General features: G+C 38.0%; 1 protein-coding gene across 5 annotated transcripts in view; it reads right to left on the bottom strand.

The window, feature by feature from the left end:
• Window positions 1-18,551, bottom strand: part of LOC134542918 (myosin heavy chain 95F) — a 265,995-nt gene that overhangs the window by 21,187 nt on the left and 226,257 nt on the right. For all 5 annotated transcript variants that reach the window (XM_063387508.1, XM_063387509.1, XM_063387510.1 and 2 more), the window contains 11 exons: window positions 17,134-17,331; window positions 15,211-15,284; window positions 14,948-15,077; window positions 13,297-13,461; window positions 10,287-10,549; window positions 9,426-9,575; window positions 7,626-7,885; window positions 4,590-4,747; window positions 4,136-4,300; window positions 2,960-3,183; window positions 827-1,024 (listed from right to left, as the gene is read on the bottom strand). In XM_063387508.1, coding sequence (XP_063243578.1) covers window positions 827-1,024; window positions 2,960-3,183; window positions 4,136-4,300; window positions 4,590-4,747; window positions 7,626-7,885; window positions 9,426-9,575; window positions 10,287-10,549; window positions 13,297-13,461; window positions 14,948-15,077; window positions 15,211-15,284; window positions 17,134-17,317 — 1,971 coding nt within the window. In that variant the 5' untranslated portion in view covers window positions 17,318-17,331. The remainder of the gene's footprint in view (window positions 1-826; window positions 1,025-2,959; window positions 3,184-4,135; window positions 4,301-4,589; window positions 4,748-7,625; window positions 7,886-9,425; window positions 9,576-10,286; window positions 10,550-13,296; window positions 13,462-14,947; window positions 15,078-15,210; window positions 15,285-17,133; window positions 17,332-18,551) is intronic.

The following is an 18,551-nucleotide window of genomic DNA, read 5'->3' on the forward strand; positions in this document are numbered from 1 at the left end:
TCTAAGGTTTTCAAAACCAGTGTACATAGTTATATTGGTATCTTAGCATAATTTAATTGCCAGCAATAAAAGTTAGGTGTCTTGGCGACCTAGGGCCTAGAGCCATGTACTAAATGGAGACCAAAGTTTTAGGAAGAAAAGCGAATATACTAATTAATAACTAAATTGTAGCATCTATACTGCTTGTTCTCTTTTAAGGTCACACAATAAAACTGCCTGATTAGTGATTTTGGTTTTAGCTTTGGGTTTACACTAAGAGTTGGCTATTTATTTTTCTCACACTTACTGTTAATAAAAGGAATTTCATGTATGTTTACTCTGATAGCTCTCTTGCATTTATTGTTGGGCTCCTAATTTTCTCATCCAATATTTCATTAAAATATTTTTATTTAAAAGGTCACAAAAGTAATTATAATTATGAACACTCGCATGACCATTTACCATTATTAAATATCATCCGAGATGAAACAAAGTACGCGGGAGCAATATTATGATAAAATTTACAGGAAGAAACCTCAACATACATCAAAAGAAAATGAAATAAATAAGGCATGTTAGATCTGGCCTTAACAAGAATTAATTGGTAACGACAGACACTGCTTTTGGCCATTAAATCGTAACCAAGAATTATATATTACTTTTACTGTATTCTTAATTACCAATTTTATCAAAATAAATTTAACTTTATTTAATTTAAATATATGCAAATAATAAGTTTTTGAAAACAATATAAAATTTTAATAAGCAGCATTATAGTTTCATGTAAAATGAGAATAGCACCACAATGACATTCAGATGGCAGATGATGTAATGTTCCCACACTGACCGTGCTCTTGAGCTTGTCCATGAGCTCGCCCAGCTGAGTCTTGAACTTGGAGCCGACGCTGATGAAGGCCAGCTTGCCCTTCTGGTTGCTGAGCTTGGAGGACGAGAACAGGGCCTGCAGGAAGGGGTTCTTGCTCTCCTGCACCAGCCCTTCCAGCGACGCGTGCAGCGCGTCGTTGTTCTTGTCCAGGAACTGGGCCTGCGGCGGGAGATATCACAGCGTCACCCCTTCCCGAGATACCCCGCGAGCAGGGCCACCCAGTGGAAGCCACGGGCAACAGGTGGGCCTCGCTTGAGTTTTAACAATTTTTTTTAGTGCTCGGGTTTACTCGGACGTTACAAAAATTATACGTCCTTCTACTTCATAAATCTCTAACACTGACTGACGGACATATCAGCAGCTAAAACCGGTGTGGTCTAGAAGAATGAAATTTTGCATAAGAGTTCCTTATATAACGAAAGGATTATTGAAAATTCATCTCCTTAAGTGTGTTAAATAGGGGATGCAAGTTTGTCATTTTTTAAATTATAAATATCGACAGTAGTGTTTAGCCTTCTGTTTATAAATAAAAGTCAGTTGTATCAGCATTTCCGGTGATCCTATCAGGCACACGGCTAGTTAATATAATTCATAGGAATCCTTGCAAGTAAAGTGACATGCACAGATCATGTTTAGTTATACCTACTAACATTTGCAGTTTTTTTTTGTTTGAATAGTTACCACATTAAATAATAGGGAGCGGGATTGACAAAACTGTTTGCCCCTGGGGCATTGGTTTCTCTCAATGGCTCTGCCCAAAAAATGAAGTGTGAGATTTATAGTTACATGCTTATTTCTACATTATTAATACATTTCAAAGGTGCAAAGACGGTAGTCTATTTCTCTGCAAATAATTTTATATTTTCATCTCTTAGGTATAGTTTAGCCATAAGGGAAACATAAAACAATATGAATTGACTTCGGTGTTTGAATTTTCAGATGAAATTTAACATTGACATTACTATTCATATTTAGGATAGCAGTACCATTTTACAAGAAATATATGTATAGTTTTTTTTTTTAACATTTACATTGATACTGCTCTTTTAGAAAACGAAGCACAACTTATATGATTTTTTTGCATCAGTAATAAAATGCATCCACTAGCATCACAAAAACACTACCAAACATCTATTTATCTTATACTTAGTCCGCCTTGTACTTGTGAAGACTGCAAGAAAAATCTATAGCACCGACACACTTAAGCATTTCCTTATACCTGTGTTTTGTTCATGTTGCCCCTTTTTCATGCAACTTTTTTTTTTTTTTACTTTACTGCATCACAGTTTTCTACATTGAATAGCACACAGCTCTAAACAGCCCTACAGTGTCCACAGTACTGTATTCTATATAAAATGATGGTCCCTCTCCCATGTTGTACGACAGGTGCGCAAAGTTTCACTTGGTTAATTTTACAATTTACAATTTTCTCAGTCGAACAATGCCCTCCCCATTGTCCTACATCCCACAGTCTACTAAAACTAGTCATATCAAACTCAATAATTTTGGTGTTGCTCATAATTAGGCATTGGCACCAAGTATTCAAACTGAACTTAAGACATTTTCAAGTCAAAATGTATGGGGAGGAGCGAGGAGAGACAGACTTTATTTTGTGTTTTAACCATGTATTTGAATATTTAAGCATTTGTTACCTTTCATGAAGAAACAAGATCCACAAATTCATAAGTAAAGACGATATAAAAAGAATGATTACATGCTGTCTCAGTTAACCAGTTTCCATTTACATATTGCATTTCTTGTTAATCTACAAACTGCATAAGCATATGGTAAGTTATTTTTATAGGGCATTATTTTTTTTTTATAAATCTCCCAAGAACTGACTTTAATGTAAATATAGTTCAATAATGTTGGAAAGGTAAGGCATCATCCTGCATTTCTGGCTACTTGGTGATGTACAACAACCTCCTAAATACAAAACCATGCACAATTGACATTTGGAATGGAAAATAATGAAAATTCAAGTTTGCTCACAGAGGGGAAGGAAAAAAAAAAGGTCCACCCAAGTATATGTGCGAGATTAACGCAGTTCAACAACCCTGGCAAGAACTTGCGGTAAGCCACGGAACTGCCTACCGTGTGGTAGCACACGGCTCCCGCGAAGTGGCGTATCATGAAGCCCTCGCTGTCGCGTATCTCCCGGTGGTCGCGCAGCTTCGAGGTGCGGGGGAACGCCAGCCGGAAGTGGCCCGGCCACTGCCGGTGCACCTCCATGGTGAAGTGGTCGGGCGCCGGTTTCGGCAGCTTGGACTCTTCGTCCAGGAGGTGGAAGATACCCTGCCCTTTCGCCTCTATCAGATCTGACGACAAAAATTATCAGGACCGGTCGATGAACCCACCAAATTGACCCACTACAGATTTCTAATACTAACACTGCAGTGAAGGAAAGATCTTTGATCAGGCGTCCCATGGTTCGATACATTCTGTAATCCGATACCGACAGCGCTGATCATGTTCAGATATTTTCGGGTGGAGTCCGGTGGTTGACCCTGGTCGCCAAGTCGTATTACTGCGCCACCGGCATTTTAAATTCGCTCAGAGTTTATTATTACTGTCAGTTTTCATTTCAGTACAGCTATTCATTTTTTCTAGTGGGTTGAATTTTATATTTCACAAGTACTTTGAAGCACAGACTATAGTCTATTCTTGTTTTGAATACCATTTAACTATGTATTAATTAGCCTTTGGTATTCCTATATTGAATTTCGATAATTCCGTATGGCCAAGGACCTGAACATACCAAATTAAATACTGTAGTACAAACACTAACTAACCTGCATAGCTTACATTAACTCTGGTTTCATGCAGAAAAAAAAGCTGACTAAATCCTATACTGCAATGCTCTCTGATTGCAATGAAGATCTAAAAGTCGTCATTAGATGCACAGTACTGAAGAGGGCACAAATGTGATCGAGTGAAACCCTAAAATTTTAAGTTTGTCATTCACATTAGGTCATCTTAAATTTAAGATGAGCTTTATAGTATTAAGTTGAAGTCCGCACATGTAGATGTTCAAATTGGCCTGTCCTAAGGTAGAAGTGAACACACAAGGCTTTTGAGAACATGGCAGTTTAATTTTTTTTTCTATGAAAGTCTTTAAAATAAATTTGATCTTCATATATCTCATTTTATACCACAAAGATATTTTTTTTTTTCAAAAAAACTAGTATAGATGTGATCCATGGTAATAACTAACACTGTAAAGTTCTCTCTCAAACTTAAAAGCGAAAACAACCAAGTTTATCATCCTACCAATACAATCTTGATTGTCCCTGAAGTTGATTTTAGGAACGTTGAGTGCTTCTTTCTCATAGAGTAGCTGTTCATCTTTCAAGATCCTCTCATTAAAAAACTGCTGCAATTTCTCATTGCAGTAATTTATGCAGAACTGCTCGAAACTGTTGACCTTGAAAAATTCTGCAATAAAAAAAAAAAGGGACATTGCTAAAAGAAACAAAGAAAAAGGAAATCACACAACCATTCTTCAAAAACATACTACAAATATTCAAAATATAATCATTTGAAAGTGAAATTTTTAAAAATAGTATAATTAAATTAAGGCTTATTGTGGATGTATGAGGCTATATTTACCAAAGTTATTTCCTAATACTAACTAAAGTCATTTTCTCCAGCTAGACTAATAACAAAGTCCACTATAACTGAAGCAGCAAAAGCCAACAACTGAACAAACTGTAGACATACGTACCGAACCCAGCAATGTCGAGCACACCTATGTAGTAGCTCGAAGCTTTGAAAGGGATAGACGTATTGATCCTCTGAACAATGTGGTCGAATAACTTGCTGTAGATGGCCTTGGCCAGAGCATCTCTAGCGCTGTTAGCTTCGTATACTTTGAGAGGAACCCTGGAAAATTATTTAACACTTTGCAACATAACACACATTTTATCTATGCCATGGTGACATTAACATCATCGCAATAAAATATTTGTGCCGCTAACCGAGACTACCTTCTAACATAGCAGGTCCAAGCAACACAGGAAGTGATGATAGTGAGGTGAACTAGACTATAGATTGCCTATGCACCTTCTATCTCCTGCCGATATAAATTTTTTAAAACTCCAGCAGAAAACAATAAAGTAAAAAATAAATCTCATTACTGATGGTTTTATCCTGTTAAAATCGCTGAAATACAAAATCCAAACTCTCTGAAAAATTTATTGTTATTTTTTTTACAGAACACAGTACCATAGGATTTTACATTTCAAAAATAAGTTTGTTGGTTGTACCAAACTCAGATTTTACAAAGTTCCTGCCATTATTTTCCATTCCTTCAGTCTGACACAACACCGTTGTACAAGAAAGTGCGCACATTGCCGGCATGTTGAAGGTATTCAATACTTCTAGCAAATCAGTCAAAAATTTTAAGTTGCACCTACCTCTGCATAAAAATAACTAATTTGGGGTTAAATGCCTCCTGCCAAAACAACCACTTTGCAAAGACACATCTGGTGTCTGCTTATTCTACATATCGCCTGTAGCGAGCCACACATCAACCCCCTTCAATACTAAATGTTGATCAGCCAATAAAGTAATATCAGCAATTGAATAAATATGACTTAATAGAAAGCACTTAAATATTATACATAAAATTCCATCAGGGGTGTATGTGTGCTAGTGAGACAGGATAATAACAGCAACGCTCGCTGGTGCTTCTAGCTGTGTAATGCTTCTAAACGCAAGGCTCTGAACTGGTGTGCAGTATTCTCATTGTGCATAGGGCAACTACGAAAGTTGAGTGGTAACCATAACATCAGATGGCGGAGAAATGAAGATAAAGGTTTAATGCAAGCCCCTCAAGTGCTTTCAAGAATCTGAACCAGGCGTTTCATGGCTAAAAATGATTGTGGTAACATGCATTTTAGCCATTTTCACTCTTCTAAAAATACCTTTAAAAAACTAAATACAGAAACAGGACTACTCATCCATTCTCAGCGCATTATTGAATGCTTTTCTCCAACACACGCCACTATGATATTTAAAGCAGTTTTCAAACTGCGTAGTTTCTTCTGAAGCTCTGCACACCTTATGTGTGCCCAGGTAGGTGGAACCCTTAAGTGTTACATGCAAATAAAATAAATAATATCTTGACATCTTACTTAATACAGTCCAAGAAGAGAAAAGTTTATACCACACTAAAATCTACCTAACTAAAGAACATGTTAGAAATCAAAAAGGACTTAATTTAGTAGAAACCTTCTTAAGAAAATTCCACTTAAGAAAATTTCCTGCATAATAAGTTAAATAAATTTAGCTCTTCAAATATAAATAAAAATTTTTTACACTTTTAATAAGTTTTCCCTGTTAATAAGTATACATTTTTAATTATCTTGAGAAACTTTTTAAAATGGTTAATGGTTTTACTACATCATGAAAATGTTATAAAAATGAATTTTATATCTGGGTTCATTATACTTAGTGGGCTAAATTTAACTGGATTACCTAAGTTCTGTTGTTTCAAACTGGAGCTTACTTTAATTTGTTCAGGTTCAACTCCTAAAGGGCCTTACTGATAGCAGATATTTTTAAATTGATACATATTTCTATCTGCATGCCCTTAATAGTAAAAAATACTGAAAATTACACTTTAAAATGTTAAAAGGTAGAATTCTTAAATGCAAAGTGGTAAAATCATAACTGCCTCTACATAATATCTCAAACTGCAACTGTTATCCAAAATTGCTTCATGATTTTAACAAATCAATAAGAGAAATTTTGTAGTTGTAAATTATATTCTGTAGTTTTAAAAATTTTCTCCAGTAGAATTACAATTAAAAATTTAAAACTGTAATGAATATTGATCCCTTTAATTTGAAATGCTTACATACAACATCTGTGTAGTGTGTATTGCAGACCTGCTCTTAGGCAGCTAACACTTAAATAAACAAAATGGGAGGCCAGTGCATAGCTTCGACAAAGAGAATCAATCAAACTTTTTTTTTTTTAAATTTGATTTGACTTTGCCAGGAAATTTATTATTAATTTTATTTGAATATTCAGTTGTCATTCATGTCTGATGTGAAGCTTTACATCTATTGCAAAGCTTTCAAACATTGGAAACCTAAGATTTATTCATGAAAATATATTTTTTTTTTGTTGTATATTTTTTCCTTGAATAAAGTAGGTAACTTAAAATCAAAAGGTAGCACTCAGTTTGCTTTTATGAATGCTCAATACTAATATTAGTCATGGTTTATTTTATAGTTTTAATTGAATGATGTCATACATAGGGCCCAATTGGTCAATCATTTTATCAGTCCCAACATTACAAAAGTTAATGATTTTTTTTAATTTCAATTCTGTATTTTATGAAGTAAGTGTAATACTGCTTCGCCAAGAGCGATACTTGCAATTAGATTTGACTGTGAACAGTGGCGTAACCAGGATTTGTGTACGGGGGGTGTTAAGAGCATGCGACCCCCCCCCCCTCCCCATGGAATTAAAGCGGTGGGTCCGGGGGTCCTCCCCCGGGAAAATTTTGATTTTAAGGTGTAAAATAGTGCTATTTTAGAAGTTTTCGGTACTTAAATTTAAATATTGTAAAGGTAAAAATTTTATTAATTTTTAATATGAAATTTGTTTGAGTGATGAATACGAAATTAATTCAAGATTTGGTGCTAAGGACGGGGGGGAGGTTTGAACCCCTAAAACCTCCCCCTGGCTACGCCCCTGACTGTGAATATTTTAAACATTCAACTTGGCATGAAGAAACTGGCCTACTCACATGATGACGGTGCCCTTGAGGCCACCTCGGGCGGTCTGCATGACCTTGGAGACGAGGGCCTGCTTCAGCTCCCCTGGGTCGACCCCCAGCAGCTTGCAGGCGACCGCCAGGGACCGCTCTGAGCCGGGGCTCACCGAGCAGCCTCCGCGGCTGTCCTGCAGGTTCTCCTCGAACACCACGTTGCCCAGGTGGAGCACCGCGGCCACCGTCGAGTAGATGTTCAGCCGCTCCGCGTCGCTCAGCCCGAGGCGTGACAGAGCCTGCGGCGCACATTCACACCCACAACACTGACGGTACAACCAAAAACATTTCACAAATTCATAAAGTGGAGCAGCAGTAAAATACCAGACAAATTAGGAAATACCCGGGTTCGAACCTCTGGCTCACACCACAAACATTTTACAAATTCATAAAGTGGAGCAGTAGTAAAATACCAGACAAATTAGGAAATACCCGGGTTCGAACCTCTGGCTCACACCACAAACATTTTACAAATTCATACAGTGGAGCAGTAGTAAAAAACCAGACAAATTATGAAATACCCGGGTTCGAACCTCTGGCTCACACCACAAACATTTTACAAAGTCATAAAGTGGAGCAGCAGCAAAATATATACCAGACAAATTAGAAAATACCCGGGTTCGAACAACTGGCTCGCACCAAAATTATATAAGTTTTCCACGTTTCCCCCCAAACTGCTCCCAAACAAACGCTAGGATGTTTCTTCACCATAGAACAAATCAGATTCTTACACTAATTTTTTTTTTAAATGTGGTGTTGCACATCTAAGTCTCTAGTTGCCTTTTTGTCTACAGCATGGTAAAACTCAAATCAAAATAAATAGTAAAAAGTCTCTAATCCGGCTCATTTCAGACCGTAACTGGATTAACTATTTTGCTGAATTATCGAACGTCTATATAGTATTACCTGTAATACCAAATACAAATGCAGTACAATGGTAATAAACTGCTATATAGAAAGAAAAAAAAAACAGATGGGCATTAGTTTCTGTTTAAAAAAAAAGTCTCACATCACGTAGCATCCGTGATTCAGATCTAGTCATCAAAAAATCACAATGGAAATGTACCTGTTAAATGTAATTTGCTAGAAAACGGGAAGTACTGTATTGAAAATGAATTGACAGTAGCTGTAAACTATGAATGTCAGTCTCAGACAGTTCAGAACTGCAAATTGGCTGCCAAGGTCAACGGCCGGCTCCATCCGAAAAATTTGCACAAGAGCAGATGGATTGGTGCTAGTTCACAGAATATGCTGAACCACAAAATGCAGGACTAAAGAACTTACATTGTATACTCCGATTATAAAATAAGAAAAAAAATTAAGTATTTTTGTAAAACCAAGACTTTCCGTTAATTTATAGATAGCTGTTTTGATACCATATAATGTAACAACTTTCAGCACATTATCATACAGTCAATTTAAATGGTTTAGCAAACATTGGGGTAAATTGGTAAAATTTTTTGGGGGTGAATAATGTTTTAGTTACATTTCCATTCACTACAACCACTAAAGAATATTTTTTTAAGGAATAATAAATCTAACAGCAGTTTTAGAAAGTATATTTAAGTTGTAAATGACATAGAGTCGCAAAATTTTTTTTCTGATGAATTATCGAAAATTTGAAGTTGTAATTAGTATTGGTCCTCTTAGTTTGAAATGCCTTTTTGAGGCATGTGTGTGTGTATTGTGTATTTTTCACCGCATACCCGCTCTTGAGCAGCTCACAGGTTAAATATAAACCACGTACGTGGGTATTTACTATGCCGGTTACATGCATACCGTGTCCATGGCATTGAAGTCTTGCACGTCATCCAGCAAGGGGTCCCTCAGGCTTCCTTTCGCCTGATGGGCCTTGCTCTTCTGGGCATTGTTCAGCTTGTTCTCCGTCGTGCTGCTCGTGAAATACTGCGTGCAGCCATGCTTCAAGTACTGCAACGGATACCAAACAAACTTCCATCAACACAAACATGTGTATCGCCATCTTCATACACCGCGAAACGCCAAAACGTCCGATCACCGCAAAAAAAAATTCATTACATCAATTTTGGTTCAATTCATAAAATATTTGATGTAAATGGTGGATACAGTTAGTATCATGTGACATTCAAGTACGTAACTCTGTACCTCGAGACATTAGACATTAGTTTCAACTAACATGGTAAACATTTTCTAGTAGTATGCAACATTTAAGTCAGGAGCCATAAAATATTAAAATAATTAATGAAGTATCCATTAAAAAAAAATTAACAATGGGGAAAGTTAAAAAAAAAAAAAAAATACTTAATCTAAAACCAATTCTGGGTTTGAAATTAAATACAGTTAATAATCAATACTTGATAAATCAAAATTGATGAGAAAAAATTTAAAAAAATTGTTTTTACTTATTGTATTTTGGCTCTGACATTTAGGTAGATGTAAATAATCTTCTTCAAAACTTTATAAATTCTACAAATGTACGTTCTATAACTTTACTTTCACGTAAAAGACCAAATATAAATATATATGTATGGTTTGTGTCAATTTTTTTTAATTAAAAAAAAGTCTTCTTTAGCAATGAAATTTTGTAGTATGTGACACATCGGAGCAAAGTTACAAAATAAAAATAATACCAGAGAAAACCCTAAATGCAAAGCTGCTCACGTGAAAGTCGTCCGGCTTGGATATGTGCAGCTGCTGCCGCAACTGCTCGGGGGCGCCCGCGCACAGCGTGTAGAACACGTGGTAGTTCCTCTCCTCGGGACTCTGCGTGCAGATCCTAGACTTCTCCAGCAGGTAGTGCGAGATGTAACCCCCCACCACCTGCCACTTCGAGTCGAAGTGCACCTCCATGAACTTGCCGAAGCGACTGCTGTTGTTGTTGCGGGTCGTCTTCGCGTTGCCGAACGCTTCCATCACGGGGTTGGCTGAGCATTCCACACGCATGCACCGGTCACAACTAGCTCTGGTTTCATTAAACCCGCAAGCCAAACTCAAATCAATACGAAAACAACTTTAAATAACATTATCAAATCTACTTGAGCAGCTAAGGCCAGCTGCTCAGCTTAGACTAAGTCACCCCCCCCCCCCCCATTTTTTTTCTACACAATTAAAGGGAGGGCTGGATAACACAACGAAATTAAAGTAAACTCATCCCACGAAAATAAATTTAATTACATATATCGGTCATTTGCATTCATCACATGCCTCGCAGCAAATTTTAGCAACAATAACAAAATCAAGTCAAAACCTAAGATTTTAGTAGTCATAACAGGAGGTAAGGGGGCGCATTAAGCGACCTGGGACTCCAAGCGGGCCTCGGGGTTCGATGCCAAGTCGTGACTCTCGGGCCCCTAGGCCCGCACTGGCGAGGATGAAATCCCTGTCAGTCGGACATGAGTCTGCTTGGGGTTGCTTCATTAAGCAATTATGCTGAGCCTTCATTAAACCCGCACATCACGCGAGTTTATCAACTTAAGTACATTAACTGGAGAAGAGCAATATAACTAAGGACAAATAAAAGAAACATTGCTGTAAGAATTATTTACAACCACTACAAGGAAAAAAGACTAAAGAGAGTAACACTTAGAAAATTAGTAAAAACAATTATGCAACTTGCTTGTATATACATCACACTGAACGTAACAACGGAAACTAACTAAAATTATATACATTCTGCATCTCTCGCATATAATACATTACAAATCTTCCAAAATGCAAAGTAATTTATTAGCAGTTTAAGAAATATTAATTAAAACTCAGCCTAATATGCCTACACAACTGAACGAACAAACTACATACAAATTCTTGAACATCTCCAGTTTGACTTAAGCATTTTAAGGTATTTTATTATTACCATCTAACACCTTTATCCTCTTATACAATTTTCATTTAAATTTAAATTTTCTGACATTCACTATCTTTTTGTAGGTATGAAAAATTTTATGTGTAATGTTGAAAGTGTAACAGGTGTAGGTGCAAGGGCATAAACACAATCAAATAGCATAGTCACCGATCGAGTCCCACAAAGTGCAGACTGAACGACAGTTGAGCAAGCATGGTGTACAGGCAACTACAACTGATAACAAGCGATATGGCGTCATAGAACTCGCATGTCCAGTCCAGAAACCTCTTTAAAGTTCCATCATTTATAATATACACAATATTTATAATACAACCAGGGGTATGCAACTAGTGGAATGCAAGGCCCCTTTATTGCAAACCGCGAAAGCTTTTTGAAAAAAAAAAAATTAAATATCTCGAGAAACGTTTTGAAAAATATGAATTTTCATACAATAAAAATGAGGAATTGAAGTTGATAAATAATTAACAGTTGGCCGAGCTGCAATAACTCAACGCATCGCACACTGAAGGACCCTAAAATCGTAGTTGTGCCCCTCCACTTACGTAACAGTAGACTCGCCAGGCAAGGCTTGTTGGCTACCACCGACCCCCTCCCACCTTTTTTTAAACTCAAACGCTTCTAAGAATTTTATTTAAAATCGGTACAGAATTCAACGTGCAGATGATTTTCCTTTGCCTCATCTTCTGAGGTGAGCAACAACAGAGATGCTGTTGGACATTCGTTCATCGTTCATCAGATGCAGCTGATCGACTACAGTGCTCCCACTAAATTGAGCTTCATAATGTTTTAATACATAATTTATTTTAGTTTTTCATTATATATTTTTTTTCCTTTTTTGCAGTGTTAAATATTAATTTTTTAAAAAAAATTACAAGGTAGAGTGGTTTCTTTCAATGCTCAATTGTTCTGGTTATGATAGTTTAGTTTATTTTTAATTTCGCTACTGTAAAATATTGCTGTACGCATTTAAAATAAAAACTTTCTTTTTAAAACAATCTGCATATTATTTCAGATACTGGTGGTACCTCTGTTCTATTTGCATAATTGTATGAAAATCCGCTTATTATTAAAATGCTGCCCAAAATCATGCCTTCGAGATCTTAGAAGTTGGAAACTCCTGTAGGATATTTTTTCTGATTAATGCTCGTTTGTAATCTGTGCTTGAAAAAAAAATACTTCGAAAAGCATTAAAATATGCCCAACATTTACCTAACTTTTACTGGACTCACAATGATCCGTCTCATCCGTCCGTCAATCACGTTACCTGCAGCCAATCAGATGGCCAGGAAAATTTCATCCATCCGTCCGTCAAACACTGCCAAGCTTTAACTCCCGACCGACGGATGAAATAAACCTCCAAAATGTTAGCAACATGCTTATTTCCGGCAACCTTTACTATATTAAAAGGTTTTAAGTTTGTTTATGTATGTTTAGCTACTTCCTTTAAAAGTTTTTAGCTTACGTTTGAGAACATACCCAAGTTTGATGTTTGATACAAAAATTGCTCGAGGCATAGAAGCGTACGAAATTACGTATGCAAATATGAAAATATGTTATTACATATAAGAGGGGGAAAATAACTAATCATCGTCTACATATACCACTTTTTGTCAGTTGGCAGCATCAAAATGGAAAAATATTTTATAGCTCGGTTTGCTGACGGACGGAGGATGGCGGGCAGACGTGTGACGGATTATTTAGAGTCCAGCTCAAATCAACAAGTATCAAGACAGGTACCCACAGCTTGAACCCTGGAGGCTACACGACATTGTTGAGCTCGAGGGGCATGACGAGAAACAAGGTCCTCACCGTCCAGGATCTTCTGCTCGATAGGTCCGGCGGCAGAGCCCCACAAGTCGCACAGGTACCGGAGGAGGTACTTGGTCGACTCCGTCTTCCCTGCGCCCGACTCGCCCGACACGATGATGGACTGCGACTGCTTCAGCACCTTCATGTCACGGAACGCTTTGTCGGCTTCAACAAACAAGACAACATTCCATTTCAGCCATATCGGGGTTACCGCCGTTGTACTGAATTTTGACACACCTCGCATCAAACGAGGTTAAACTGTCAGTATCGCCTTGCCGTTGGCTGTGCTACGAGAGGATGTCGAACATATAACAACCCCTCCTATTTCCAGTGTCCATCTGTTTGTGCCTGATAACGGGAACAGATGCCGGTCCCCGAAACGACGCAACTGTTTTGTCACAGGAAACCTACTGAGTTCGTCTGTGCTATTTTTTTATGACTAAATTACTTCCACGGAATTCCTGTGCTGTCTGATATTTTAAGTTTGAATGTGTTCATCTGTGCTGTCGTCGTTGTGTTGTCCATAATACCTGTTTAGTTTCATCGTTGGGTCCGTCTTTTCGACAACAGCTGATCTCTGTGGGTTAATGTTTTCGTTTTGCATTCTTGAAATTTGCTCCATGACAAACATTGCGAAACTGCAATGTAGTATGTCCAAAAAAATTGTATGAAATAAAAATTTCCCATTGCATGAATCGTTTAAAGAACACATCAGTTTGAAGTTGTGAAGCAAATGTTCTTAGAATAGACCGAGTACTGTTAATTGAATTTAATGTTGCATCTGGCTAAAATTATATTTTGTGTCACCTAAAGACTCTGCGTGGTCCTGGGGCCATTTACTTTTGCAGGAACCTGAACCTTTGGAGATGGCATAGGGGTGTGGCGACCCCATCGCCCAGTGCCTGTGACCACGCAGTCAGCCACCCGAGGGACTCACTGGATATCAAGTGCCAACGTTCTCTTTGAGCACGGACGAGCGACAGGGCACCCCCTTATCCTTTGAGGAGAGAGAGAAATCTGCCCATAAGGCAGATGAACCACTTGATGTTCAATGGCATAGGATGCACAAGGCACAGGAAACCACTGCATTAATGATCCTCGTTGATATCCTCTCAGGAAGTTCTCAAGATACCCCATGATGGTTGTCAAAAATTTTTAAAGCAGGTGCCACATGAAGAATAATATCTAGGAAAGGGGCCTTAACCGGAGCCCCGAGAGAAAATAGGGATTGAGGGATCCTCCTCCAAAAATCTTGAAAAATAAACTCTTCAAAACAATGTTCTTGCTAATTTATCTTAAGAAATGTTGTTCCTACAGATGCGTCAGTAATAGAAGGGTCGGCCCTGCGCCCTGGGCGGTTGCCCGACTTCCCTGGCCTTTGGAGCCACCCCTAGTGCTTTCAGTTCATATTATTCATAAATACACTTATTGCAGTTTTGATGCGTTTAAAAAAATCTACTTACAAAATTATCAGCACATGCTCAAATTTAAAATTACCACGGAGTATGATACAGGGAGGAAGAATATGAATGTTTAATACTTGGAAACCGTCAGGTAAGTTACTACTCTAAATCTTAACACTAACGCAATATCACATAATTTACACATAAAAGCAATAAAATGAGTTTAAATAATCTCTAGCCTTACTCACCAATGGCAAACACGTGTGGTGGAAGTACACCAAGAGATTTTCCTTGATATGATTTGATGGTTTTTGATGAATAAAGATCCTTGATTTCGAAGTACGGGTTCACAGCAATGAGAATGTTAGCTACATACGTCTGCAAAAATAAATTACGGGTTCACAGCCATGAGAATGTTAGCTACATACTTCTGCAAAAATGAAATACAATGTTCAGCGTTCAACAAAATTTGTATAAAAAATAAATTTAAAGTGTGGGTTGATGTACTTACATAAATTTTATTTTTCATGTAGCGAATGCGTATATTATGCAATACAGTTGCAGCATTCAGGAACATCAAAGCACCTAAAACAAAAATAAAAAAGGACTTTTCTATGGGTACGTTCATAGTTGGCAGAACCAATTGAGACTTTTCACGAAACAGCTTTAACAATAAAGAAAACAAGTACACTTTAACACCAGGAGCATTCACAGAATTTTATTTAGTGAGGGGAAATAACTACCTTTGTTGGGAATTATATATATTTAGAATTGTTTTGGGAGGGAAGGGGGTTATATTCCCCTAATTACGTAACCCCCTGGGTAGCATATATCTTAACCATTGAAAGGGTTTAAACTATTGAAAGGGTATATGTGGCGCCGTGATAGATAACTGGGCTTGCCTTCAAGGACCTCAGGCCGTTCATGCGAGGGCGTAACTAGGGAAGGGCAAGAAGGGGCCGTGGACTCTTCTGAAGCAACTCGTTTATTTAGCTTTAAAAGGCTCAATTTATGACCACTTATTATGCAAAATTAGAGAGCAGCCTTCTCTTTATACACATATTACGATATTTTCACAAAAAGTCGGTAGTATTGTAAGAATCTACGTTTCATAAACAGCACTTTTCATTTAAGAATTTCATATTTTGACATTGCACTTAAAGTGTTCTCAGATAGCCCAAAAATGTATTCCAAAGTATCGTCTTAAAAAATTTGGGGAAGGAGCTACAGACACATCACCCCCCCCCCCCCCCTTTTTTTCCCTCTGCCCGTAACACACCCATCCCCAAATCCCCATATGAAGAGGGTGATAAGGATGAGAAAATTGAGATTTTGAAGATGATGTTGAAGAGTATGTTGAAGAGTATGTTGAAGAGTATGTTGAAGAGTATGTTGAAGATGATGTTGAAGATTTTTTCCCCCTACCTGGGTGATATTCTGCCTGTAACACACCCATCCCCAAATCCCCATATGAAGAGGGTGATAAGGATGAGAAAATTGACATTTTGAAGATGATGTTGAAGATGATGTTGAAGATGATGTTGAAGATGATGTTGAAGATGATGTTGAAGATGATGTTGAAGATGATGTTTAAGATGATGTTTAAGATGATGTTTAAGATGATGTTTAAGATGATGTTTAAGATGATGTTTAAGATGATGTTTAAGATGATGTTTAAGATGATGTTTAAGATGATGTTTAAGATGATGTTTAAGATGATGTTTAAGATGATGTTTAAGATGATGTTTAAGATGATGTTTAAGATGATGTTTAAGATGATGTTTAAGATGATGTTTAAGATGATGTTTAAGATGATGTTGAAGATGATGTTGAAGATGATGTTTAAGATGATGTTGAAGATGATGTTTAAGATGATGTTGAAGATGATGTTGAAGATGATGTTGAAGATGATGTTGAAGATGATGTTGAAGATGATGTTGAAGATGATGTTGAAGATGATGTTGAAGATGATGTTGAAGATGATGTTGAAGATGATGTTGAAGATGATGTTGAAGATGATGTTGAAGATGATGTTGAAGATGATGTTGAAGATGATGTTGAAGATGATGTTGAAGATGATGTTGAAGATGATGTTGAATATGATGTTGAATATGATGTTTAAGATGTTGAAGAGGATGAGGATGTTTAGATGTTGAAGAGGATGAGGATGTTTAGATGTTGAAGATGAGGATGCTAAAGAGGATGAGGATGCTAAAGAGGATGTTAAGATGTTGAAGAGGATGAGGATGATGGTGAGAATGAAGAGGATGAGGATGCTAAAGAGGATGTTTAGATGTTGATGAGGATGATGGTGAGAATGAATAGGATGAGAAGGATCATGAGAACTGATAAGAATGATGAGGAGAAAGGAAATGAGGATGATGAAGTGGAAGATGGTGAGGATGAGGAGGATGAAACAAAGGCAGGAACTCACAGTTGTCGTCGACATCCTTGTCGTCGTACTGCTCGGCGAAGTACACCTGGTCCAGCAGGCAGGTGATGGGCGGCCTCTTGTCCGTCGGCACGACCGTCACCTCGCCGTCGTAGCCGATGTCTTTGATGTGGCCCAGGATGTAGCCCTGCGCCGGGTCGGGCACCCACACCTTCTGGAACTCCATCGGGCCGCCGCTGCCTGCAACACGGCACGGAGCTACTGAGACCTGCTGGCCTGCTGGTGTGCGTGTACGACTGGTTCGTGCGCAACACAATCTGGTGAGATCATGATCACAGGAAAGTCATGTAGTGCTATGTTCTAAAGTGCTGCACAGGCTACTGGCGAATAAGTGGGATGACTTGATACCAGAGTTTCTACCAAGCATTTCCCCGGGAGGGCTTCGCACACCAGAGCTCTGATCAGCAACCCCCAGCCCCACCCCCAGAGAGATTACTTTAAATCAAGGTCAATTATTTTAATTTAAAAAAAAAACAGCTAAATCAAACATATTTATGTTAGTATTACATCTGTATACTTTAAAAAAACACAGAACTTGACTTTTGAATGAAATTTACGGAGAAAGTATTGTCACCCCGAAATAATAATTCGTCCTCTTGTAAAATAACTCTGGAAGAAACATAGCCTACGATCAAGGTCACGAAGCGCTGGAATGGGTGGACAGAAGAGGCACGTTGGGATACGGAATGTCATGTTCTATAGTAGGGAACCATGCCAGCATTTGCTTGGAGTTATTTCTGGAAAAAATTTGGAACACCGAAATAAGGTGGGTCGGACAGAGATTTTAAGCCACGTTCTCCGGAATTAATAAGGTCACTCTAGGGCTTGTAGTTACAAACACTTGCGATACATTTTCCAGACTCAAAAATACAGATTAGTATTTTTGGTGAAAAAGTTCGATGCGAAATATAAAACGCTATAGTGCTATCGTGATAATGGTAAATCTACAGGAAAAGGCCAATGACAAGACGACCAACATGCCGTGAGAGACAGAGCGTTTAGCCTCGCTGCATGAGACCCCGTAAAGGAGAGAGATAGCTCAGTGGTAACGAAGGACTAACATTACGGAGCAGCTGCGTTCAGAACCTTGTAGGGCCACGATGACTTCGGTGTCCCACGGTTCCTCGACATCTCTCCCGACCTCGGGCGGCTCCCAGGCGGGGCAAGTCGCCCAACTGCCCAGGGCCCCGCGCTGGCGCATTTGATTTGTATCGTGTTTGTCTACTCTGTTAGAGATTACAGTACATTTACGGACTTTTCAACGAAGAAATCACCTTAAATAAATGAGTTCTTTGTAATTATAGATAACTAGATCTTCGAAGAAACAACACCATTTCGACTTCAGAGTTCTGTTTTTCGGTATAAACAGGGTAAACACACACGTGAAAACAATTTGTAGG

Source organism: Bacillus rossius, assembly GCF_032445375.1.
Source record: "Bacillus rossius redtenbacheri isolate Brsri chromosome 9 unlocalized genomic scaffold, Brsri_v3 Brsri_v3_scf9_2, whole genome shotgun sequence".
Classification (NCBI taxonomy): Eukaryota; Metazoa; Arthropoda; class Insecta; order Phasmatodea; family Bacillidae; genus Bacillus; species Bacillus rossius.